Source organism: Terrapene carolina, unplaced genomic scaffold, assembly GCF_002925995.2.
Source record: "Terrapene carolina triunguis isolate 2854851 unplaced genomic scaffold, T_m_triunguis-2.0 Scaffold210, whole genome shotgun sequence".
Lineage (NCBI taxonomy): Eukaryota > Metazoa > Chordata > Testudines > Emydidae > Terrapene > Terrapene triunguis.
In genome coordinates, this window is record NW_020664561.1 from 24,685,997 (window position 1) to 24,707,414 (window position 21,418).

At 41.2% G+C, this 21,418-nt stretch overlaps 1 protein-coding gene across 2 annotated transcripts in view; it reads right to left on the reverse strand.

Moving 5' to 3' along the window:
* The window catches only part of LOC112115852 (DENN domain-containing protein 1B), a 266,079-nt gene that overhangs the window by 32,237 nt on the left and 212,424 nt on the right, over window positions 1–21,418 (reverse strand). For both annotated transcript variants that reach the window (XR_002908855.2, XM_024213050.3), the window contains exons 14-15: window positions 16,851–16,952; window positions 8,708–8,798 (exon numbers count right to left, since the gene is read on the reverse strand). Coding sequence is in view for 1 of the 2 variants with exons in the window: in XM_024213050.3 (XP_024068818.1) it covers window positions 8,708–8,798; window positions 16,851–16,952 (193 nt within the window). In the remaining variant the exon portion in view is untranslated. The remainder of the gene's footprint in view (window positions 1–8,707; window positions 8,799–16,850; window positions 16,953–21,418) is intronic.

A 21,418-nucleotide genomic window follows, 5' to 3' on the forward strand; every position in this document is an offset into this window, starting at 1 on the left:
TGGCCCCATTGCCTTCTATCACCCTGGAACAGAACCTGGGACAGAGGCAGTTCTGGGTGGTGGCGAATAGGTCCACCTGGGGAGTGCCCCACTAAAGGAAAATCCATTCTGCCACCTCTCTGTGCAGGGACCACTCGTGCTGATGTGAGAACACCCTGCTCAGGCGATCTGCGAGCGTGTTGCTCTCGCTGGGTAGGTGGAACACTCGGAGGAGGATGTTGTGGGCTATACAGAACTCCCACAGGAGTTGGGCTTCCTGGCATAAGGCCCTGGAGCGCGTGCCCCCTTGCCTGTTGATGTAATACTTTGCGGTGGTGTTGTCCGTGAGGACTCTGACCACCTTCCCTTGTAAGTGCTGGCGAAAGGCCAGGCACGCCAGGTGCACAGTCCTGAGTTCCCTGACAATTATGTGCAGGGTCAGTTCCTTGGGTGACCACATACCCTGGGTCCTGATGTCCCCCACGTGGGCTCCCCAGCCCAGGTCCGAGGCATCCGACACTAGATCTAGTGAGGGAGACGGGTCTCGGAAGGGGATTCCCCGGAGCATGTTGCTCGGAAGGGACCACTATTGGAGGCCTGCAACCACCGTTGGCGGCACCGTGACAATCTTGTCCAGGCCGTCCCTGGCCTGGGAATAGCGAGAGGCCAACCAGAGTTGGAGGGGCCTCATCCGGAGCCTGGTGTGTCGCACCACTGTGGTGCATGCTGCCATGTGGCCGAGGATTTGAAGGCATATCCAAGCCGTGGTTACCGGGAAGGCCGTGACCGAGGCGACGAGGCCTCTGAGCGCCTCGAACCTGTCCCTTGGAAAGGAGGCCATGGCCGCCTGGGAGTCCAGCAGCACTCCTATGAATTCTATGCGCTGGACTGGAACTAACGTGGTTTTCTCCTCGTTTACCACTAGGCCCAGAGCGGAGCAGGTGCGTAGCAAGAGGGATACTTGCTGCTGCACCTGGGACCGGGACTTGCCCTGAGCAGCCAATTGTCCAGGTAGGGAAAGACCTGCAGCCCTCTCCTCCTGAGGTGGGCCGCTACCACCGCCATACATTTGGTGAAAACCTTGGGGGCCGTCGAGAGGCCAAAGGGGAGGACCGTAAACTGGTAGTGGTCCTGATCCACCAGGAAACGGAGGAAGCGCCTGTGATGTGGAAGTAGGCATCCTGAAAATGTGGATGTGGAAGTAGGCATCCTGAAGGTCCAGCGCTGCAAACCAATCCCCTGGGTCTAGGGAGGGAATAATAGAGGCTAGGGATACCATGCAGAATTTGCAGCGTACCAAGAGCTGGTTGAGCTTCCGCAGGTCGAGGATGGGCTGAAGCCCGCCCTTCGCCTTCGGGATGAGGAAATACCTGGAATAGAATCCCTTGACCTGGAATTCCCAAGGTACCCTCTCCACAGCTCCCAGGGAGAGGAGGCACTGTACCTCCTGACCCAGGAGGAGCACATGTTCCAGGTCCTCTGCCGATTCCCTGGCCGGAGGGCAATTGGGAGGGGGCGAAACAAACTGCAACCTGTACCCCAGGGATACAGTGTTGAGGACCCAGTGGTCCGTAGTAATACGGGACCATTGCAAACGGAAGGCAGGTAAATGATTTGCAAACCTGAACTTTATTAACTGGGGGGGGGGGGGGTTTAACCTGGCAACAGGCCCGGTGACCCCCCGCAAGTAGTCAAAAACACCGCTTCCCTGGCCTCCTGGCCTTAGAGGGCCCCGGACGAGGGGCCAAGCGGGATTGGCATTGTGACCGGCGCCTCTGCTCCCGCTGCTTCTTAGGCGGGGGCTCATATCTACCCCTAGCCTGTGGAGCGGAGGTGTGAGGCCTGGGCTTGTCCTTGGCCGGCGGGATGTACAGGCCCAGCGTCTGCAGGGTAGTACGGGAGTCTTTCGCCGCATTGGAGGCCACCTGGAGTGCCGCTTTAGCCGCCGCACCCTCATCCACAAGGGCCCGGAACTCCTTCCTGTCCTTCTCGAGGAGGGAGGGCTCAAACTTGGCAAGGGACCCCCACAGGTTAAAATCATATCTGCTCAAGAGTGCCTGGTGGTTGGCCACTCTGAGCTGAAAGCTCGCAGACGAATAAACTTTTCTCCCAAAGGAATCCAGCCTGTGAGCGTCTTTGTCCTTAGGGGTAGGAGCGGGTTGGCCGTGCCTCTCTCGGTGGTTCACCGACTCCACCACTAGAGAGTTCGGAGTTGGGTGGGAGTATAAGTACTCGTGCCCCTTTGTGGGCACAAAGTACTTCTGTTCGGCCTTTTTGGAGATTGGACAGAGAGATGCCGGGGTTTGCCAGAGGCCAGTAGTAATATTGGCCACCCCCTGAATGGAGCAGGAGGGCCACACGCCCCGGCGTCGAGGAGGTCAGGACATTAAACAATGTGTCCGACGGCTCCTACATCTCCTCGGCCTGGAGCTGGAGGTTTGATGCCACCCTCCTGAGTAGCTCCTGGTGGGCCTTGAAATCCTCCTGAGAGACCGGAGGTGGTGGCGCCACGGAGTCGTCTGGCGCCGAGGAGGTCGGTGCCGTGGTGTCATCTGTACCCGGCTGTACCGCAAGCTCGACGTCCTGACCCGCGGCCCGAGTCGGTGCCGGAGGGTCGGCGCCCACTGCCTCGTCGCGGTGCCGAGGTGGTGACATCGGCTGGGCCTGGGATGCTCCCGCCACGGAGCGGGGTCCCGGTGCCCATTGGCACCACTGTCCCTGCCAGGGAATGGCCTGGGACACAAGGTGGCCCGGAAGAGCTGGCTGTCCTGTGGCACCGAGTGGCTCAATGAGGGGCGGCTGAGTGCTGAAGCCGAAGTCCGGGATGAGCGGACGGTGCCGTACGAATGGCTGGAGCGATCCCGTACATGACGTCTCTGGGCCCTGGAGGAGGACAGGTAGGAGTCAGGGGTGCTGTCTCCGTAGTGCCTCTGGCGCCCAGGACTACGACGCCTCGGTGCCTGGGATTCCCGTGACGAGCTCCGGGCGTGGCGCCTTCCACAATGGGTGCCGGAGCGGGAACGGCGGTGCCGACGATGACGAGACCTGTCCCTGCGGTCAAGGCTCGAAGAGGAACGGCGCCTCCCCTACGGCCTCCTAGAGTGGAGGTGGAAAGCTCGCTCACAGACGATCCTGCTCGTGGCGTGGAGGCGCGGCGAGGTCCGCGACTCAGCCCTTCAACTCGGGACGGTATCTCGACCTCGGAGACATCCGGAGAGGGTCGATGGGCACTGAGCGAAGGCTTCCCACGGGATCAGGGGCCCGACTGGAGCGGCGCCCCCAGTACCGGAAGTGTCATGATGTTGCATGCGGCCTGAGCTGCCTCCGGCGTCGAAGGCATTCTCACCTCTGGCGAGGCACGCGTGGACGGCACCAGACTACTCCGCTGTACCCAAGTCGGAGGTCTTGGTCCTGATGGGGATTGTGGGCTGCCCAACACGGGTCTAGCCTCCCCCCGACCTTTCTCCTGGCGCCGCTGAGTCTTCCCTTGCTTCTTAGAAGGGGAGCGGTGCCGGCTCATCAACGGGGACTCGCTGTGCACTGACGATGCAGTACTGGGCGTGGAAACAGGACGGTGAGCCTGGGACACCTCGCGTGCGCCGAGGACGAGGTGCCCGGCGCGGGGTCAGCTCGACATGCCGGTGCCAAGGTCAACGCCGACTCCATTAGGAGAGCTCGGGGTCGGATCTCACGCTCCCTCTTTGTTCGGGGTTTGAAGGAGCAGCATATTTTACATTTCTCACTAATGTGAGCCTCACCCAGATAGCGAAGACAGAGTACGTTGATCGCTTCTGGGCATAGGATTGCGACAAGAGTTGCACGACTTGAAGTCTGGGCCACGGGGCATGCCCCGAGCCCAGCAGTAACAGAGAAAAGTTCAACAAGTGACTTCAGGGAAAGCTGGATACTACTAAGGCTAGAATTGCTGCAGCAAAGCTGGAGCACAAGTTCCGACTACCTTCACTGGCAGCAAGAAGGAACTGAGGGTGGGGGGAGCATGCAGCCCCCTTTATAGCGCGATATGTCGGCGCCACTCCAGGGGTCGCAGCGGTGCTCCCCCACTACGGATGCTGCTAAGGGAAAAACTTCTGGCACCGGTGCACGTGGCGAGCACGCACACCTACTGTGGAATACACAGGAGCAATCACTCGAAGAAGAAATTAAAGTCGCAATCAAATATTCAGACTCACTAAAAACAAAAGAAAAAAAAATAAAAGTCTGAAGGAGGGGTGTATATATATTGTGCTAAGAATATATCTTGTATTGGATATGGTGATTTCCCCCTTTTTACCCAGAATTGGGTTCCTTCCCCTATTCCTCTGGGCAAAAAGAAAAACTTGCAGTGAGAAAATGAATTGCGCTTCAGACACTACCATCTTAATATCAGAGGGAAAAGGACTAGCAACAGGAACAAGGACCTTAATATCGCGTCACATCTCCCTTATAGGGAAACCCACTATAAATTACATGTTCTTTCTTTCACAGTGTAGAAGGCAAGTGGATGAGTAAGACAACTATCAACATAGATAAGATCATTGGGTGCTATTATATTATTAAATTGGCCACAAAAGATACGCTAAAATTTGATAAGGTGGTTGAGGTAGAACTGAAACAACAGCCTTCCGAAGACACTTCAATTGAACATGCAAGACTGACTTCCTTACCTTTGAGAAATGTTAAGAGTAGCTTAATCACTTGAATTTACTGATATTGTGAAGTACAATGATAGTTACCATGAATTAATACTTCCAAGCAAAATATTTGAGATCACAAAAATCATGTTGCTCAAAGAGATAATTTATCAACTTTGCAAAGAACACAATGATATCCTTTGACAAAACATCGGCTTTTTAACAGGAGATTTCAAAAGTTTAAGCTTTGAAATAAATCTAATAACTAGAACCTGGATTGGCTGGTGGAAAGCCAAAACACCAACAACCTAGCTCTCATCGAACGTGTCTGAGGACTGACTGGATAATTGTAAAAGGTATTACAGCAATTTCTGAAGGAAACAAGTGAAGGGATTTAGCTGTTTGGACTTATAGAAATGCTTTCATTTAAATGTTCCATACCATTGCACTAAATTCCTTGCAAGCAATTCTGCAATACCCAAATTCTCAGAAATGGTGCAGTGAGTGAAAGGGATGCCAAGCTGGAAAAGAGAGCTTACTAGCATTGACTGTGCCCTTATCCCCAGCAGAAGTGCCTTAACCAATACGCTACATTCACAAAGACTGAACAGTTGTCCTTTTAAGATTGACTGGGCTCACTAGTGTTATTGGAGGAGACATAGTATACACACAAAAACTATTTCCTCATCATAAAGTAGAATGTAGCCACTACTCATTCACTAATATAATGAACTTGCTAATGTAACAATTTAGTGCTCATGGTCATGGCAAACTTAACCACATAATCATTTCGGGCTTAATCAAAAACCCATTGAAATAATGGACTACCATCGGCTCTTGCTTAAGAAAGAAATTCCCGCACTTGAAATATGTTTATCAGGGCCCCTCTGAATTCCATTTGTTACCAGAGATTACAGTGGATGAGATTTTGTAATTTAATAAGAGATTTATTAGACCAGTGCACTGGTGGGGAGACTTGCAGATCACAAATCCTTCCAAAGTTCTACCATTTACTAGTCAATGAGTGAAGAAGAACAGATACATACTCAACCAGGGAAAACATGACGCAAACACCATGTATGCGGACCCAATATCTGAACTACCTCAAATTTAAATAGGAAAATGTTGAATTCTTATTATAAAACTCACATTCCCAACAGAGGTTCAAAGTCTCTTGACTTCTTCACTATTAAGTAGAATCTTTTCCCACTAGTAGCTCCAAGGTTGTCACCACAACTAAAAAAATTAGTGTACTAATAAAATACGAATGCTTGCTGATATTTTCTTCCCTTATTTGCCAATACATTCTGGTTATGAAAAAAACCCTCTCTGGATGAGTAAAATATATCTGTAAAAATTATTACCAAGCCCCAGTCCAAGAAAAATTAGGTGATAGGTGCAGACTGTTTGCTGTTATAGAAGCAGGAAAAATTCCCAGTTAAATTTCTTGCTAATACTTATTTATATATGAAGGCAATTTGCTGGGAATTACAAGACTTGTAGTTTTTATTTCTGAGCAGCCAGCTGTGACCAGGGGCCAACAAGTTTAAATAACTGTGCATAAAGTTTTAACTGAACAGCAGCAATGCAACACAGGCTGACACTGGGTTTTAGGCTATTTTCCAATATGACCATATTAAAGAAAGTTCTACTGATAAAATTCATTTAATAGGTTTTTGGCATAAACATGAGATATTTTTTCCATCAATAAAAAATGCTTTTCCTATTGTGAAAGGGAATGCAGTGAAGCATAGTGTGAAAGTGTGTGAGAGAAAAAAGAAGAAAAAGCAGATGGCCCAACGGAAACAAAGATGATTAGCAATCCTAATACCCCTCCAATTGGTAGGCTTCTGGGAGGTAGGGTGTTGAACACCTGATTCTCAACATTATTCCCAGGTCTTTGACTGCAATGGCATATCCTTCCCCATTCCCTGTCTCCACTTTACATTTACCTTGCAAAACAATTGATTGAAAAAAGTTTTGCAGCAGGTGGGGATCAAACTTTCCACTACCTAACAGAATTGGTTTTTCATGTGGCACACCTAGAAGGTACAATAAGGACTCAACAACTCTGCCCCTCCAGCAGAGCTAACACAGAGTAGAAGAAAAAGGACACAAGGTGCACCATCAATAATCCTAGCAGTGCACTGAAAGTTATATTCACACTGATGATTCTTATATTTACCTCTATAGGAGAATGCATGTGAGGGAAGGTGGAAACTTGTGAAAAAGTTTTAATGAGAATGTTGCATGATACAGAATGCCATTTTGATATGGTACACAATTTTTTTTTCATCCTTCAGACTGAAAAAGTGTATTTTTTAATCATTATATTTAAAGAAAAAATTATTTATAGATATATAACTGATTAAATGCAAGCATTGCTTCAAATTTGCAGTTAAAATTTCTACATAGTTTAGCTATGTTTGTATTTGTTGGAAAATGCAATAAAGTATTAACGAAAATGGAGAGGCTGAAAGAAAGTCCTTTCTTTTGACTCAATAGCATGAAAATCTTATCACTGTTCTTCATGATGTCTTCACCTGCCCCTTCAACAATGCATAGGTTACTTTGACTTTTAGTGACCTTTCTGAAAGCTGGTATCAACCCAGTTGTGTAGTCTTGAACCAATGGCAAAGTTGATGGGATTTAACTATGAAAAATACCACAGTTCTACCCCATTAGTGTCACAAAATGTCACCCTCAATTCCATACTTGTTGCTCTGCCTGCACCTCATAATGATAATGAGACAGCAGTTATGTAAATATTGAATATGTGCCCTAAGCAATTTGTTCACAACGTGGTACAGCTTGTCTGACTTGAAAATTAAGGATACAATAAATTCTAACACAAAACTGCTAGTGAAGGTGAACATTCCCTCATGAGCATAGCCAGATAAGACATGTGGTTGACAAAACATATCAATGTAGAGCCAAGAACCTAACTTTATCCAAGTTCTAATGTTATTTCACTGCACCCTTTTGACCTCTTAACTGCAAAGAGCAAAGGAACTTTAAGCACTGACATTACCTATCTGAATGGACATGTCCACTGCATAAAAACTATTCATAAAGTTGTATGAGTAAGTTGCCTTAAAAGGAGGGGATCTGCTAGCTCGAGGGTAGCTTTGTAGCATAAGACTGTCACAAAGCTGCCCTAAGAGACGCGATTTGATTCAACTCACGCAGTTCACATTTATACAGAAAACTGAGGTTCTGCTATGAAAATTGACTGTAAAAATGGCATTGTGGGGGCTCACATTTATTGTAGGAAATATAGCTGGTTTATAACTAAAAAGGTATAACTGACTTGCCATGTAACTGGAAATGATTAGACAATCCTGTTGGAAATGCAGAACATGGAATTGGATCCACCTTATGCTTTCTTAGATGTGCTGGCTTGGCAAGGCTAGCAGGAGTTAAAAATAGTAAAATTTATTTCAGTCACTGAAGTCAGTGGATATGACTGGATACAAGCAGGAAATAGTAGGTATGCTTAGGAAGAAGATATACTTTTACACTGTCACTTTTTAGAGTAGAACTGCACATTAAGATTATTTATTTAAGCATAGTGCATTTTGCTTGAGATAGTAATTACTCATATTTTGGAGAAATTTGGCTTAAGTATATTGCAAAACTACATGAGGTACATGAAGGAATGTTTAAAAGAGACATTAGAAAATAACTAAATTAACCATTATTAAAAAGGAAAGGAACTAGGGAACTAAAGTCTTGTAATTATTAAAAAAAATATACTTTAACCAGTAAATATCTAATCAGTTATTAAGCAAGCCAATACTTTAAAAACATCTAATAAAATCTATTCTGATCTTGATTTTATAAAAACTAATTTATTAAAGTAAAACAATTCCATTTATTTTCATTTAATGCACTGGAAATGTTTGGCTAAATAGCTAATCAGTTTTTCTGCTACTGATATATAATGGACTGAAACTCTGCTAAGAATGAATCAGAGGCATTTAAACCAGATAAGTGCTTATCTGACTATGTTCAAGTCAATATGATATCATCCTCAACTGTTCCTGTGGAAGAGACAATGATATATTGAAACAAATGCTCCTGAAATAATTCTGTACCTCTACAGAAGCCTCCAGAAGTGATCTCTTCTTCAAAAGCATCCGAGAACCCCCTTCCTGCATTTAGCTTTGCTAGTCGACCATCAATAAACTGGAATATAAAAAACATTAGTCAAAACTATGTTGACCTTTTCTTAGGTTTCATGTAAAATATCTATGTTAAGAATATAACAGATCACAAGAATGCTGTAATAATTTTGGATAGATATTGTAACAGTGGATATAGAGACAAGTGGCAGAAATATTATCACCATTGCACCAGTGGTTTTAGTATTCTCTACTAGTGTTGTTTGTTGTGTGTGTGAACAAATATAAAACTTGAAATATTTTAAACTAACAAGGTCATTCCCAGAATGAAATTCCAAATCACTTGTTGCTTTGAAAGTATTTTAAGTTGCTTTCTAGCTCATTCTTTTTCACAGCAGATGATGTGAAAGTTTATTAAATTTATTTCATAATAAATGTTTAATTTCAGGTTTAAAATTATAATCACTTATGGAAATTGAGACGTTCACTCGTGTTGTGTTTGAAGAGTCATGAGCTGGCCTCATCTGCCTTTCCAGATAAGTATCACTGAATCCGAAGGAAAAGCTAGTTGTAAAATGCAGAAGATTTGTAGTTGAAATTTGGACAAATTTTGACCATCTCTAGTGCAAAGCAAGGCTGAGCTGGGATATCTGATGCCCACTGACTGTGCACTTGAGAATTCTGGCTGAGGACTGAAACTCTGCTGGCTGAGGAGTTATGCAAACTGAGAAGAGTTTGGATCACAATCATTTTATATGGACGGAGAGAAGCTGTTAGCTGCAGCCTTTAAAGAACAGTGGCAACAGGAACAATAAGCTTAGAAGGATATTTCATTTAAATGTAGGAGAACTCAATTCACTGAGTGCCAAAATAGAAGTACAGTACTGTGTAACACAGAACCATATTTTAAGCTTGACCTCTGCCAGTCTACACCTGCCTGTGTGCTCATACTGATCCATACAGACACACTTTTCAGGTGCAAACACATACATGCCTGCTTCTTTGAAAAATCTAACACCTGCACATTTGTGTGTGTGTGTGCATGAATCCATGGAAGTGTCAGAATTTTCACCCACAAAACAACTTTCACTTAATGGGATTTGCAGATGTCCATTCTAACACATGTCCATATTTAGGTGCATATGCCAGTGCATGCATTTGTGTTTGCATATATGTGCATGCAAAGGCTAAAAATTAGGCCCAAATATGTCAGAAACAAAGAACGGTGAACATAAAATAAACAATCATCTACTATAACCTCCCAGAAGAAATGAACACATTCTTTTAAAGACTCAGTTTGCTTTTCAGGATTAAGACAGAAACGTTGGCATTTCTAGAATGCTTTCAAGAACTAATCTATGCATTTTAGTATGAATAGGCTAGCTCAAGTCTGAGCAGAGATTAATTGAGAAAACATTTTACTGATTATTCGTTTTCTAGCAGGAGTTACTAGTTATTCACTTTCACTAAAATAGCACATAGAAGCTAACAGAAATTAATTATTTGGCTGAGTGTCATACATTATCACAGATTATCCAAACAGTACTGTCAGTGGCAATCTGATGTTTGTCAATGGATAGACTGATGACATGAAACAAACTCCATTCTTCAAGTACGAAAAATTCCAGCAGCAATAATAATAGAGCACATGCTATTGAAGATAATCATTCCCTGTTCTTTCTTGGCTAGACTCCTTTTTATTTTTTCATTCTGACTCCAAGTAGGCTTCTTTCCAAATGGGTTTGGTTCATGGTCAGACCACTATGGGATCACTGGATTATTTCACAGTAAGAAAAAGAGATAAGAGCAATAAGAGCATCTTTAGCTACTGCTGTGCAGAAAACAGTCGTTGAACTGCAAGACATTATCTCTTTGGGGAAAGTTATGAATTCACTCCATGCCATAAACCAACGCATGATTTATGGGCACGCTCATCATTTGGTAAAGTATCAACAGAAAATGGAGAGGCTGACTTTTAGTTTTCAGTGCAAGGATTAGTCTGGCAAAACATTTAAAAGTAAATACTGCCAAATATAACTGTTAGCAGAAACGATAGAAACTTATTTGAAGGAAGTGATAGTATTATTAATTATATTGAGTATCAGAAGTGAGAGTAAAGCCATTCCAGTTTTTTTTTTTTAAGTAGTACATAGCAGAAAGCTTGGATAACGTTAGTAAAGCCCAAGTATACAAAGCATGGCTCTCTGTCCCCTTCTGTAGGCTGGACCTCAGAAAGGCTTCTGAGTCTGTATTGTCTTTGAGCTATTAGATCAGGGTATTTTAGTTAAGGTGGTAGAAGCTCATGCTTTTAGATCCACAGAACCAGAGTTTGATACCCACTATTGACAAACCACTCAGTGGCACTGCATAATTAACACAGAAGTAAAAATACTTCTCTGCAATTTTGCTTCTCTGAAGACATAATTCTGATAGGATTCTTCCTTTGGGTCTTAGCTCCTTAGTAAAACAATAGCAGGACTTCCAGAGTTCTTAAAGAATTTCGCCCTTTGAGGATACAATATGAGCCAATTCTCTTGGCCACTGCCTGTGTGTGCCACTGCCTGTAGCGAACAGGTGATGCCAGCCAATTCATTTGGTTGTGCAGAAGACAAAGCTTCCATGATAAATTAATTCAAAATTAGGTAACACAATATGCTTCAGAGGGAAAAAAAACAATCAAGTACAAGAAAGAAATCCCTTAAAGAAAATAATTTCCACCCTGTGAAGTGACGTGGGCGAATGAATGAAAATCCTGGCGTAAACTGTATCTTCAGGGAAGCAGAATTACAGGTACGTAATTTCCGCTTCTCTGTAGATATAATCTGTGAGTATTCTCACTTTTGAGGAGGAGGAAGCTTGAGGAGTGACACACAAGAAAAAATAGGCAAGGTTGTAACAGCTTCTGCAAAATCTGGAGGAAACAGTTTCATTTCTCATGAAGTTGCTGTCTTGGTGCCCCTTCATAGTGGATATGTATCTGAGTCCAGATAGCAGTCCTTATCACCCTGAACTTCTGCCTGCTCTGACTCAAGCAGCTAGAATTATGTCAGTGAAGTGGTGGCCTAGAGCACCAACAGAACTTCATAAAGCATTCACACTGCCTTTGCTGGAGCCGTTAGGGAGGCTGCTAGCACTGAGTTCCTGATGCTCACTGGTCTTGGCTGACTCAAGCTTTCTTTCAAGGGTTTACCCTTTGAATGCTCTAGCCAGGTTATTCTGTGCTAGACTTACAGGTGTTTTCCTGGGATGTTCCAAGAGGCTTGAGAGGTGCTCCCCATGTTTCCTTATCACATAGGGTGATATCTGAATGCAAGTCTAACATTTGTGCACTGGGGTTGACTTCTAGGCACAGTGCAAAGAGCATGATTGTCTATAATGAACATAGTTCTGCTGCATGGCTTGAAGCTGCAGAACAGGGCTCTTTCCTCCTTTGAAGATGGGGTACATAAAAAGAAAAAGTATGCTGGAAACACTAAGTGGTTGCTGATGCAACGAGAAAGGAAAATGTACATTGGAGCCCCAAAACAATAAACACCAACACACTAAAAAAAATGCATCTGAGTGCTCAGGCAAAGGTCTCACAATTCAGGCAACTTGCCGAACCAGCTGGATGTTCGTAGAAAGAATGAAAAAGATATAAGCAGTGGGAAAAACTGGAGCAATGCAGAGTGCAGTGAGCAAAAATGCCAATACGTTATACAATGGGGATTTATAGTTAACAGTATGTACCTTAGAAAATCTCCATGCTGGTCCAGATATTCCTTATGACTGAGTTATTATTTTCACTGGACACCCATCAAAAATATTTAAGGTCCAAAATACAACTACTTATAGCTGGTGTTTGAAGCTGGGAACAAGCAGTAGCTAAACTTCAGACTTCTAGCATGAGGTTTAACAACAGCAATATTATGTCATCCTAATAAAAGGAGAGACTTCTCAGGACTGGAAAAAAAGCCAGGGTATAGATACCATATATTAATAAGCCATCCCGAAAGGCTGAAGAAAAGCAGTGGTAGCAAAAGGAGTAACACAGCCATCAAATCTAAGGAAATACAAGCTGAAGAAAAAATTGGCAGATCTGACTTATTTATTTAAAATATGGACCTCTTCTCAGGCACAAAGCTTTATCTACTGAAATTAAATCTCCTCTTAGAACTAAAGAATAAAGCTATCTTGGTTTTAAACACAAAAAGTCTTGATCAGGGCTGAGGGAAACTCTAAAAATCTAGTCTGCAAATGGGTTATAAAAAAGGGCACCAAATGCCCTCAGGGCTATGAACCCTGTTCCATATAAAAATGCTTTTAGTTAAAATATTGCCATGTCAATGGGGAAGTATAGCAGGAGGAGGGCCAGATTCTACACTAAAAATTATATAACTGAGAAGACTTTAATGATTCCTGTTACGAAGGCAGCAGTCCCCTGCTGACACCATGAAAAACCTATTCTAGTGTGTCTTTAAAAATAAATTTAATCTAATCTGGGACCAAAAACCCTAATATGCATAAATCATAATTGTATTCTTACTGCATAGTGTCACTTCAGGGCATAGTGAAGGTGGTTAGATTTCTTTTAAATTTAACCTGAACTCTGAATTTCCAGGACTTATTTATGCTTGATTTGAGGATCACTACAAGACTCCTGTAATGTGTACCCTAATCAAGCTTAATGCATTTTTGTCTTGAAAATATTAGTTTTTAAGCAGACAGTCTAATTTCCACCTATGAAATTTTATCCTGGGATTTGAAATCTGTGTTCTCTGTGGCTAATGCATCATCATCAGTAACAAAGAATATGTCAGTCAAAGCCTGCCCTCCATTACACCAATGCTACACCATTGACTTCAATAGAGTAGTGCAAATGTGTCTGTGAGTAAAAGTTTGCCCTGCAATTGGAGTATAGTTAACATCTCTGATGATGAAATGATCCAACTACCTCTCCAACAGATGCAAGGCCAACAGGAGGAAAAACTAGTTAAAAAAATGTTTTTGTCACTAAAGTGAAAAGATCTGACACTGAACATACACAAGGAGCAGATCTGCCGAGTAAGAATGTTAAATTTGTACACATCACTTCTTAGAGTCAAAGCAGTCAATACATTAATAATCTAAGAAGCTTTAGGAAAAGAAAAAAGGCATCTAAACACAGAATGCTTGCCCTTTTTGGTTTACTTAATTCCAATGACTTCTTTTTTTACTCGCCCCTTCTTCCTTTTTTCCACAAAACAAATATAGGTATGTCTTGAATTTGTTTACAGACTACTAGTTAAATGTCAGCATTTGCGAAGTTATCCACTGCAGTAACATAATATTCAGATACACTTTTGATATGAAGTAACTGCAGTATCTGAGACACTTATGTGCTAAACAAAAGAAATAAACTAATTACAACAAAAGATAGCAGAGGCGTTAGGTGCAACATTACAGTCTATAGCAGGGGTAGGCAACCTATGGCACACGTGCCAAAGGCGGCACACAAGCTGATTTTCAGTGGCACTTTCACTGCCGGGGTCCTGGCCACCGGTCCGGGGGGCTCTGCATTTTAATTTAATTTTAAATTAAGCTTCTTAAACATTTTAAAAACCTTATTTACTTTACATACAACAATAGTTTAGTTATATATTATAGACTTATAGAAAGAGACCTTCTGAAAATGTTAAAATGTATCACTGGCACATGAAACCTTAAATTAGAGTGAACAAATGAAGACTCGGCACAGCACTTCTGAAAGGCTGCCGACCCCTGGTCTATAGCTTCTTCCCTGACCAACCTCAGAGATCTTGAAAAACACACTTCACAACCACTGCTCTCAACAGTGGCCAGGCCATCTTTGATATTAAATTTCTATTACAAAGCTTAATAATTCATATTATTATTCAAATAGCATGTGGGATATAGAATAAGTTTGGTCAGATACATAATAAAGTAAACAACAGACAATGAAGACAAGTGTTTGTTCTGGATAACAAGGAGCTACACATAATTTAGGTCAGCTATCAGAAGCTAGTATAGTCATGTAATGGTTCTTGATTTAGCTATTCCCTTGTGCAAACCCACCATTGAAAGTACTGCATCCATTGCGAAGTGTTACCGAGTTTGGTGGTAAGAATGGTCCTCAGTTGCAAAAACGAAAAAAGAATAAATGCCAGGGCAGCACTTCTGAAAGTGGCAGACAAAGCATATATGCAGGAAAAAAACTGCGGTTAAAACACCTCCAGGCAGTCCAGCCTAGGTGTCTAGGCTGCTTTCAAGAATTATTTTCTGCTAAAAAGAATGCTCAGTATCAGGAACCCAGTAAACTCATGTTAGCCTTTGAAAACACGAACAACCTTGAAAGCAGCCCAGTTGTCAGTGCGGAACTGCTGGAGATGAGGCAGCTGGGCTGTGGATTAATTAGAGAAGTGGGAGGAAACACAGCAGATCATAACTAAAGGAAAGGCAACATATTAGCTAATAAAAATGTTTAAAATATAATAATTTTAATATATTCTCATCTTCAAAGGTATATTATCTCCCTCGGTATGAAGAAACATTAGAAAAATAATAAAATTGTTAAGTAATTTTTAAAATAAATATAAATTACAATTGAACAGCTAGATGTAAACGGACATAGCTCTAATAACTTCAGTGGAACTACTCTAATTTACTCCATCTGAGGATCTGGCCACAATACTCATATCATAATTCAGACTCTTCAGCATGTGCAGTAGCCTTCTATTGAAAAATATCCCTGATAGCTGAAGATATTCAGAAACATGTAACATTGGATCACAGCAATAAAAATAACGATGTTTCCATGTTATATTCCTTTCTCTGCCACCAATCTTAATCTGCTGAACACTTATAAATGTTTTAAATACCTCTTTTAATACTTCATATAAATGAAACCTTTGCCCCTGCACATATAATACAGTAAAATAAAATAAATTGGATTCTAAGAGTTGATCCCTGGAGTACTCCATCTATTATTTTTAAAGTCTGTATTTATGTTATTTATTTGTAGGTATTTCCATAATTTTGTCCAATTAGAAAAGTGTCTACCTATGACTACTACAAGCTAGCAACCTTGTATTCCATAAATCTCTACCTTAGCCATTAATCTTTGATACAGAAACTTGTCAAATGCTTTTTGAAAATCAAAGTATTCTACATCCAATGAATTTTCCTTATCTATTATGGTAGTATATCTTCAAAGAACTCTAGCAGATTAGTTAAGCATTCACTCCCCTGCCTGAATTCATTCAGGCTAGCTTTAATCAAACCATGTTTTTTCTAGAAGTTTTCCCACCTTATCCCTTAAGATGTTTTCTCAGATTTGCCCACAAACAAAGATAAGCTTACTGGTCTACAAGTTTATGGTCAGTCTCTTGACCCGCTTTCAAACAACTAAATTACATAAGGGAATCGAAGGGAGGACAAAAAGAAAAGCCAGGAGATAATAGCACGAAAAAAATGTATAATGGATCTTGTTGAAGCCATGTTGTGTGAATACTACAATAGTTATTACTGAGCTGTAAATCCTCCATAGGAACTGTTGTTTTGTGCTCAACCAACCTCAATATGGAGGAATTTTCATGAAACTATTAATTTATTTGTTTGGCTGAGGTCTTGATTTTGAAAAATTCTGTGTACACATGGTTAGTGGATTCTACCAATCAAAGAAGCAAGTACAGTTTGGATCCAGTACTTAAATCAGACTCAGTCTCTGACGAACAAAGTGTTAAGTGCTTTGGTCCTCTGTCCGTTGACCAATAGAGCCTGACTATACTGAAGAAGCTGAAAAGTTCAGCTTCTAAAGCAGGGAGCTCCTTGCTTTTTCCTTGTCAAGAGAGTTCTTGATTGGCTCCAGAGGCAAACACAGCCAGTCATTTTGGGGTAAAAGTGGGGATTGTCTCTGTGCCTGTGTTAAGATACAATGGGATTGGGAAGATTTTTTCCACACTCATTGGAGTTAAACATTTGCCATTCCCTCTCTCTCCTATATTTCCTCTCAAAATGGTCTTCTTGAGAGCTTTCAAAAGCTGGCAGGCGTTGATACAGAGGCAGAGAGGAGAACATATATATCTGATATCTGTTAGAAGGAAACTGTTAGATCACGAGGTCAATTGGCCTGTCATACCTGTTTAAAAAGTTGAAGATTCACTGCAGTTTCCAGGAACTGTTTGGTAGTACTGGAACGATGCTTCACAAAACTGTCCTCACAGAAAGTGATAGGCTCTCCCTAAATTTAAACAGAGCGCGTTAGAAGGTTGAGTTACGAATCTTAACTACTGTACAAAATTACTCTGATTTAACTGCACTTAAACCAATGGCAAAAGCAAGCAGAAATTCTGACTGGACACCAACGTGTTATGATTATCATCAGATTATTTGTCTATTTGTTGTGCTAAATATAACATTAATGTGTGTGCAGCTAATTTGATTAAGCAGGCAATAATTATAAAACATAACTATTTTCTTTCACCAATTTCACTGTCAAATTAAAGACTCCTCCTGTCTTTTCTGGGAGTCATTACATAGTCATACAAAAGGTTTAAAAGAGGTCAGATGAATTGTTAATGCAGTAAATTGTGTGGCCTTTGGAAAAGAAGGTAAGAATAATATGAAGAATACTAAGTAGACATGTCAAAAACACACAGTGATGAGACAAGGTAAATATATACAGTATTTACTGCAAGCTAATAGATGCTAATCAAAGTAACTGGAAACAGTAAAATTATATTGTAACTCCTGTGTTATCCCTTAATTGCATAAAAGAGTATCTATCTCTACTGTATAGTGACCATATCAAATTACAGGAGGAAGACTCCCCTAAATTATATTATTCTGGTAACTGTTTAATTTCCATAAACTCCACTAGCATAGAGAAGGTTTTAAATATTTTAATACATCAATGTATAGTCTGCATATTATTTCCATGATAATGATTCAGAGAGATATACTGCAGGGAGTATTGTCATGCAGGCAAAGGACCTACCCGTCAAGAGCATATGCCTTCATGGTTAAAAATAAAAAATAATAAAAATAAAAAAAATACGCCAGGTTGGAGGGGTTTTTCCCAGATGTAGGTAAGGCAGACAATTTGAGGTCCTGCATAAAATATTAGAATACACACCTGACTCAGCTAATAGAACATTTTACTACCACAGACTTTTACACATAGTAAAAGCCCAGAATAGGGTAAAAGATACCTCTGGCATTGGGAAGAAAAAGGATCAAAGACATTCCTTATGTGGATCCTTACAATAATGAAACAGAGGAGCCTTTCAGACACAAACTGCAGGCCACTTTGAAGACAAACATATTTATGCCAATGATCACTGCCTCCTCCTGCTCCTACTAACTCTGGCAACCTTAGGTGCTGCTTTACACAAATTCTCCTAAATTCTAGTTTACAATGTAGTTCAATGCTTAAGAATTGAGAGAATGAGTTTCCCTCATGTGATCTGTCAGCACATTACTGAGTTTGTCCAAAAGTATCCCTAAATCATCTTCAAATGATCTTTATGTTATATTTATTTGTAAATGGTAAGAGTATTATCTAAAGAGCTGTTACATTAAAGCCACTGACATGTCATTTTAAAACCCTGTTTTGATATTTTCAAGCGCTCCCTTCCATATTGATTTTTCAAAGACTAGATCTTGGATGCCTTAGGCTCCAGTTCATCAAAGCACATAAGAACATGGTTAAGTTCATCCCTATTCAGCCCAGCACTAAAGTACATGCTTCATTTTTATAGTACAATCCTCCCTTCTTCAGGGGGTGGACGGAAAGCTGTGGTGCACAATCCCTTTTCAGTGCAGTACTTGGTAGCTCACCAGCTATATCATGTCTCCGGGCAAACAATTTAAGTTGCCTTAGCTGCTAGGCTGTAGTACATATTGGATCTGAATAAGCAATCTACCAAATATCTTCAAAATGTCACCATCCCCCCCATGTGCCCCAGATCATCTGCCTCTCTGACCAACTCATCACCAACCAGCCCCCCAATTCCACAGAACCTTTCTTTGTTCAGCAGATTTGTCACAAAAGATCACAACAGCTGAGATAGCAGAAATGCTTAAACTGAATCCTCAGATTTAAATGGCTGCAAACTGGAAGCATGATGTCTTTGAGAGAGCATCTCCCATCTAGAACTTATTTCCCCCATTTGTTCAATACATCACAAGTACACTGCAAGGTCCACCTCTTTACATAGGTCTTTACCTGAGGAAGTGACCTGTGGCACACTTTTGGGAGTGGAAAGTTGTTGATTCTTTTAGAGACATTGAGTCAGCTTGTAATGATTACTCTTTAATACGTACATGCACCTAGAAATTTCAAAGAGGCATATTTTATAAATAAAAAAAGCATCTAAAGCTGCATGTAGAGAACAGCTATCCCCTCTGATGCTACCAACATATGCCAGGGAAGTACCATAGAACCTCAAACTCAGGACACGACAGGTAAATAACTAAGAAAATTATTTTCAAATATTTTGTTTTGAAAATGTAAGGACTAAACTATGCCCCCAATGTGTAAGAGTACTGAAGAGAGGAAGTGAGCACAAATGAATTTTTTCCTTCCAGTGCATCCATATAGGAGAGGCTAGGTCCCAGTATAAGAGGAAGTGTAAAGCATCGGTGGAGGAGTGGCTAGTAATATCAAAAGCATTAGCAGCCTAAGAGATGTTAGCTCTATGGCACCGTCATACCTTTGTGATGTGATGACCTTGTTGGGGAGGGTGCTTCGTACATATTTTTGAAGCATAAAGAGGGTTGTTCCCCAGCAGGCTTTTTCTAGCATCCATGGGGACATAATATTTCCAGTAAGCACTGGTCTATCTGCACTCCCTTTGCAGTGCAACTCAGATTCACAAACAGAATAACTGCATGTTAAATGTAATTTTATTTAGATCCATAAACAGTTTACATTGAAAAACAAAAGCCTTTAAGAATACATTTATGTATTGTTATTCTCACCTGCTTAAAGCAAGCTTGCTTTAAAAGTTTCACCAGTTTGAAAGATTCTACTCAGGAGATCAAAAATACAGAATAAGAATTCCTTTAGAACCAGCAGAATTTTTCAAATCAGTGCAATTTTTTTCAGGGCATCCCTTGTACTTCTGAAACTCCATCTAGCAATTTAACTCACACCACAGTTATTCAAGCCCTTATGTCTTGTATTTTATTGGGTAAAACATTTTGATTAACATAAGATTGCATAAGGAATAACCCTGAAGTACTGTAATTCTAAAAGGATTCTGAAATGCTTTATTATAAAAAGTAGAATGAATTACTAACTATGAATAAAAATATTTATATCAGTTTTCTGATATGAACTACACATTTCTAACAGATTTATTTTTACAAATACTATTGAATAAATTCAGAAACTTTGAGTTTTGGAGGAATGTTTCACTGATATTTAACTAGCACACAGTCCATTAGCCACTTTAGTATTGATCTACAATGTACTTTCAAAGCAAGTTCGATCAAAACCCAGTAGGGATTCTATATTGAAAAGTAGACAGCTAATACTCAGACCAAACAATCTATGCCCATACAAGATATCTGTCCTTTTAACAACAGTTGCTATAGAATTTTTTTGCCCTTTTATGGGTTGCCGCACACAGCAGGAATCAGTTCCTCTAAGCTGCATTCGCATTTTCATTAAGCTATTTACACAGACTCAGATGGAACATTCAAGTTAAACATAAAACATGAAGCTAAACCTATATGATTATATTAAAATCAAAATTAATCTTGGTTAGCAGAGATACTGTTGCTTTCCAAATCTAGTAATATTTAACAACAGCAATAAATACATATTTCAATTATTTCCATGCATAGAAGTAGTTCAGAAATTTCTTATTTGGTTTTCTTTTCCTACCAAAAAGATGCGACACTTGTAGCAGTTGCTCATTATCGTTAATATTAAAGCTTATTTAACATATTTAATACAGTTTTGGTATACAGTAGCTCTATGTTGGTTACATTATGAGAACAAGCGGAACTGTAGTCTCCAACTCTGCATTAACCAAACTCTGAGTCTTTAAAAAACATCTCTACTTTTACGTTAAACCATTGCACATTGTAACAAGAGAGCATCTAATAGTACCAGGATGAAAATACCACAATTACTGGCATTCTCATGGCATCTTAGTAGATAAAGATCCAGATAGTAACCAAGAACAAAGCAGGACTTTATTGTTGTTTCCATTTGGGATGGTGCCAATAAAATTTACAAATAAATGTCTGAGTTTAAAGTCCTCTATCATCAATGTTATTTACCTAATGCAAAATCTAGATTACCTGGCACTTCCTGGAATCACAACTAAGCCATACATACTGAAGACCCTACAGGCCCAAAGGAGGTTTACCCTGTAAATGAAGTTGTGGCCCTTAATACAATCCTCAAGCTAAAAATCTTACAGGGGGGCTTAGGATCAAGCACAAGAGTCCTGCACCTAATCAAAAGGCCTATTCTTGTATCGGATTTTCTTTCCTCCAAAAGTGCCTTAGCTGCAGCCACTGCCAAACCCAAGCCCAAATTCTAGGAGAAGGGTTAAGGCAAATCAGATCCCATTGCAAGGTACTCCTGCCCTCTAAACGATAACAATCAAATTCTGAAACATAAGCCTAAATAAACCAGAAGCAAATATTTCCCCACAGACAAGTGAACCTGTATGCCATGCTGAAGGTGTA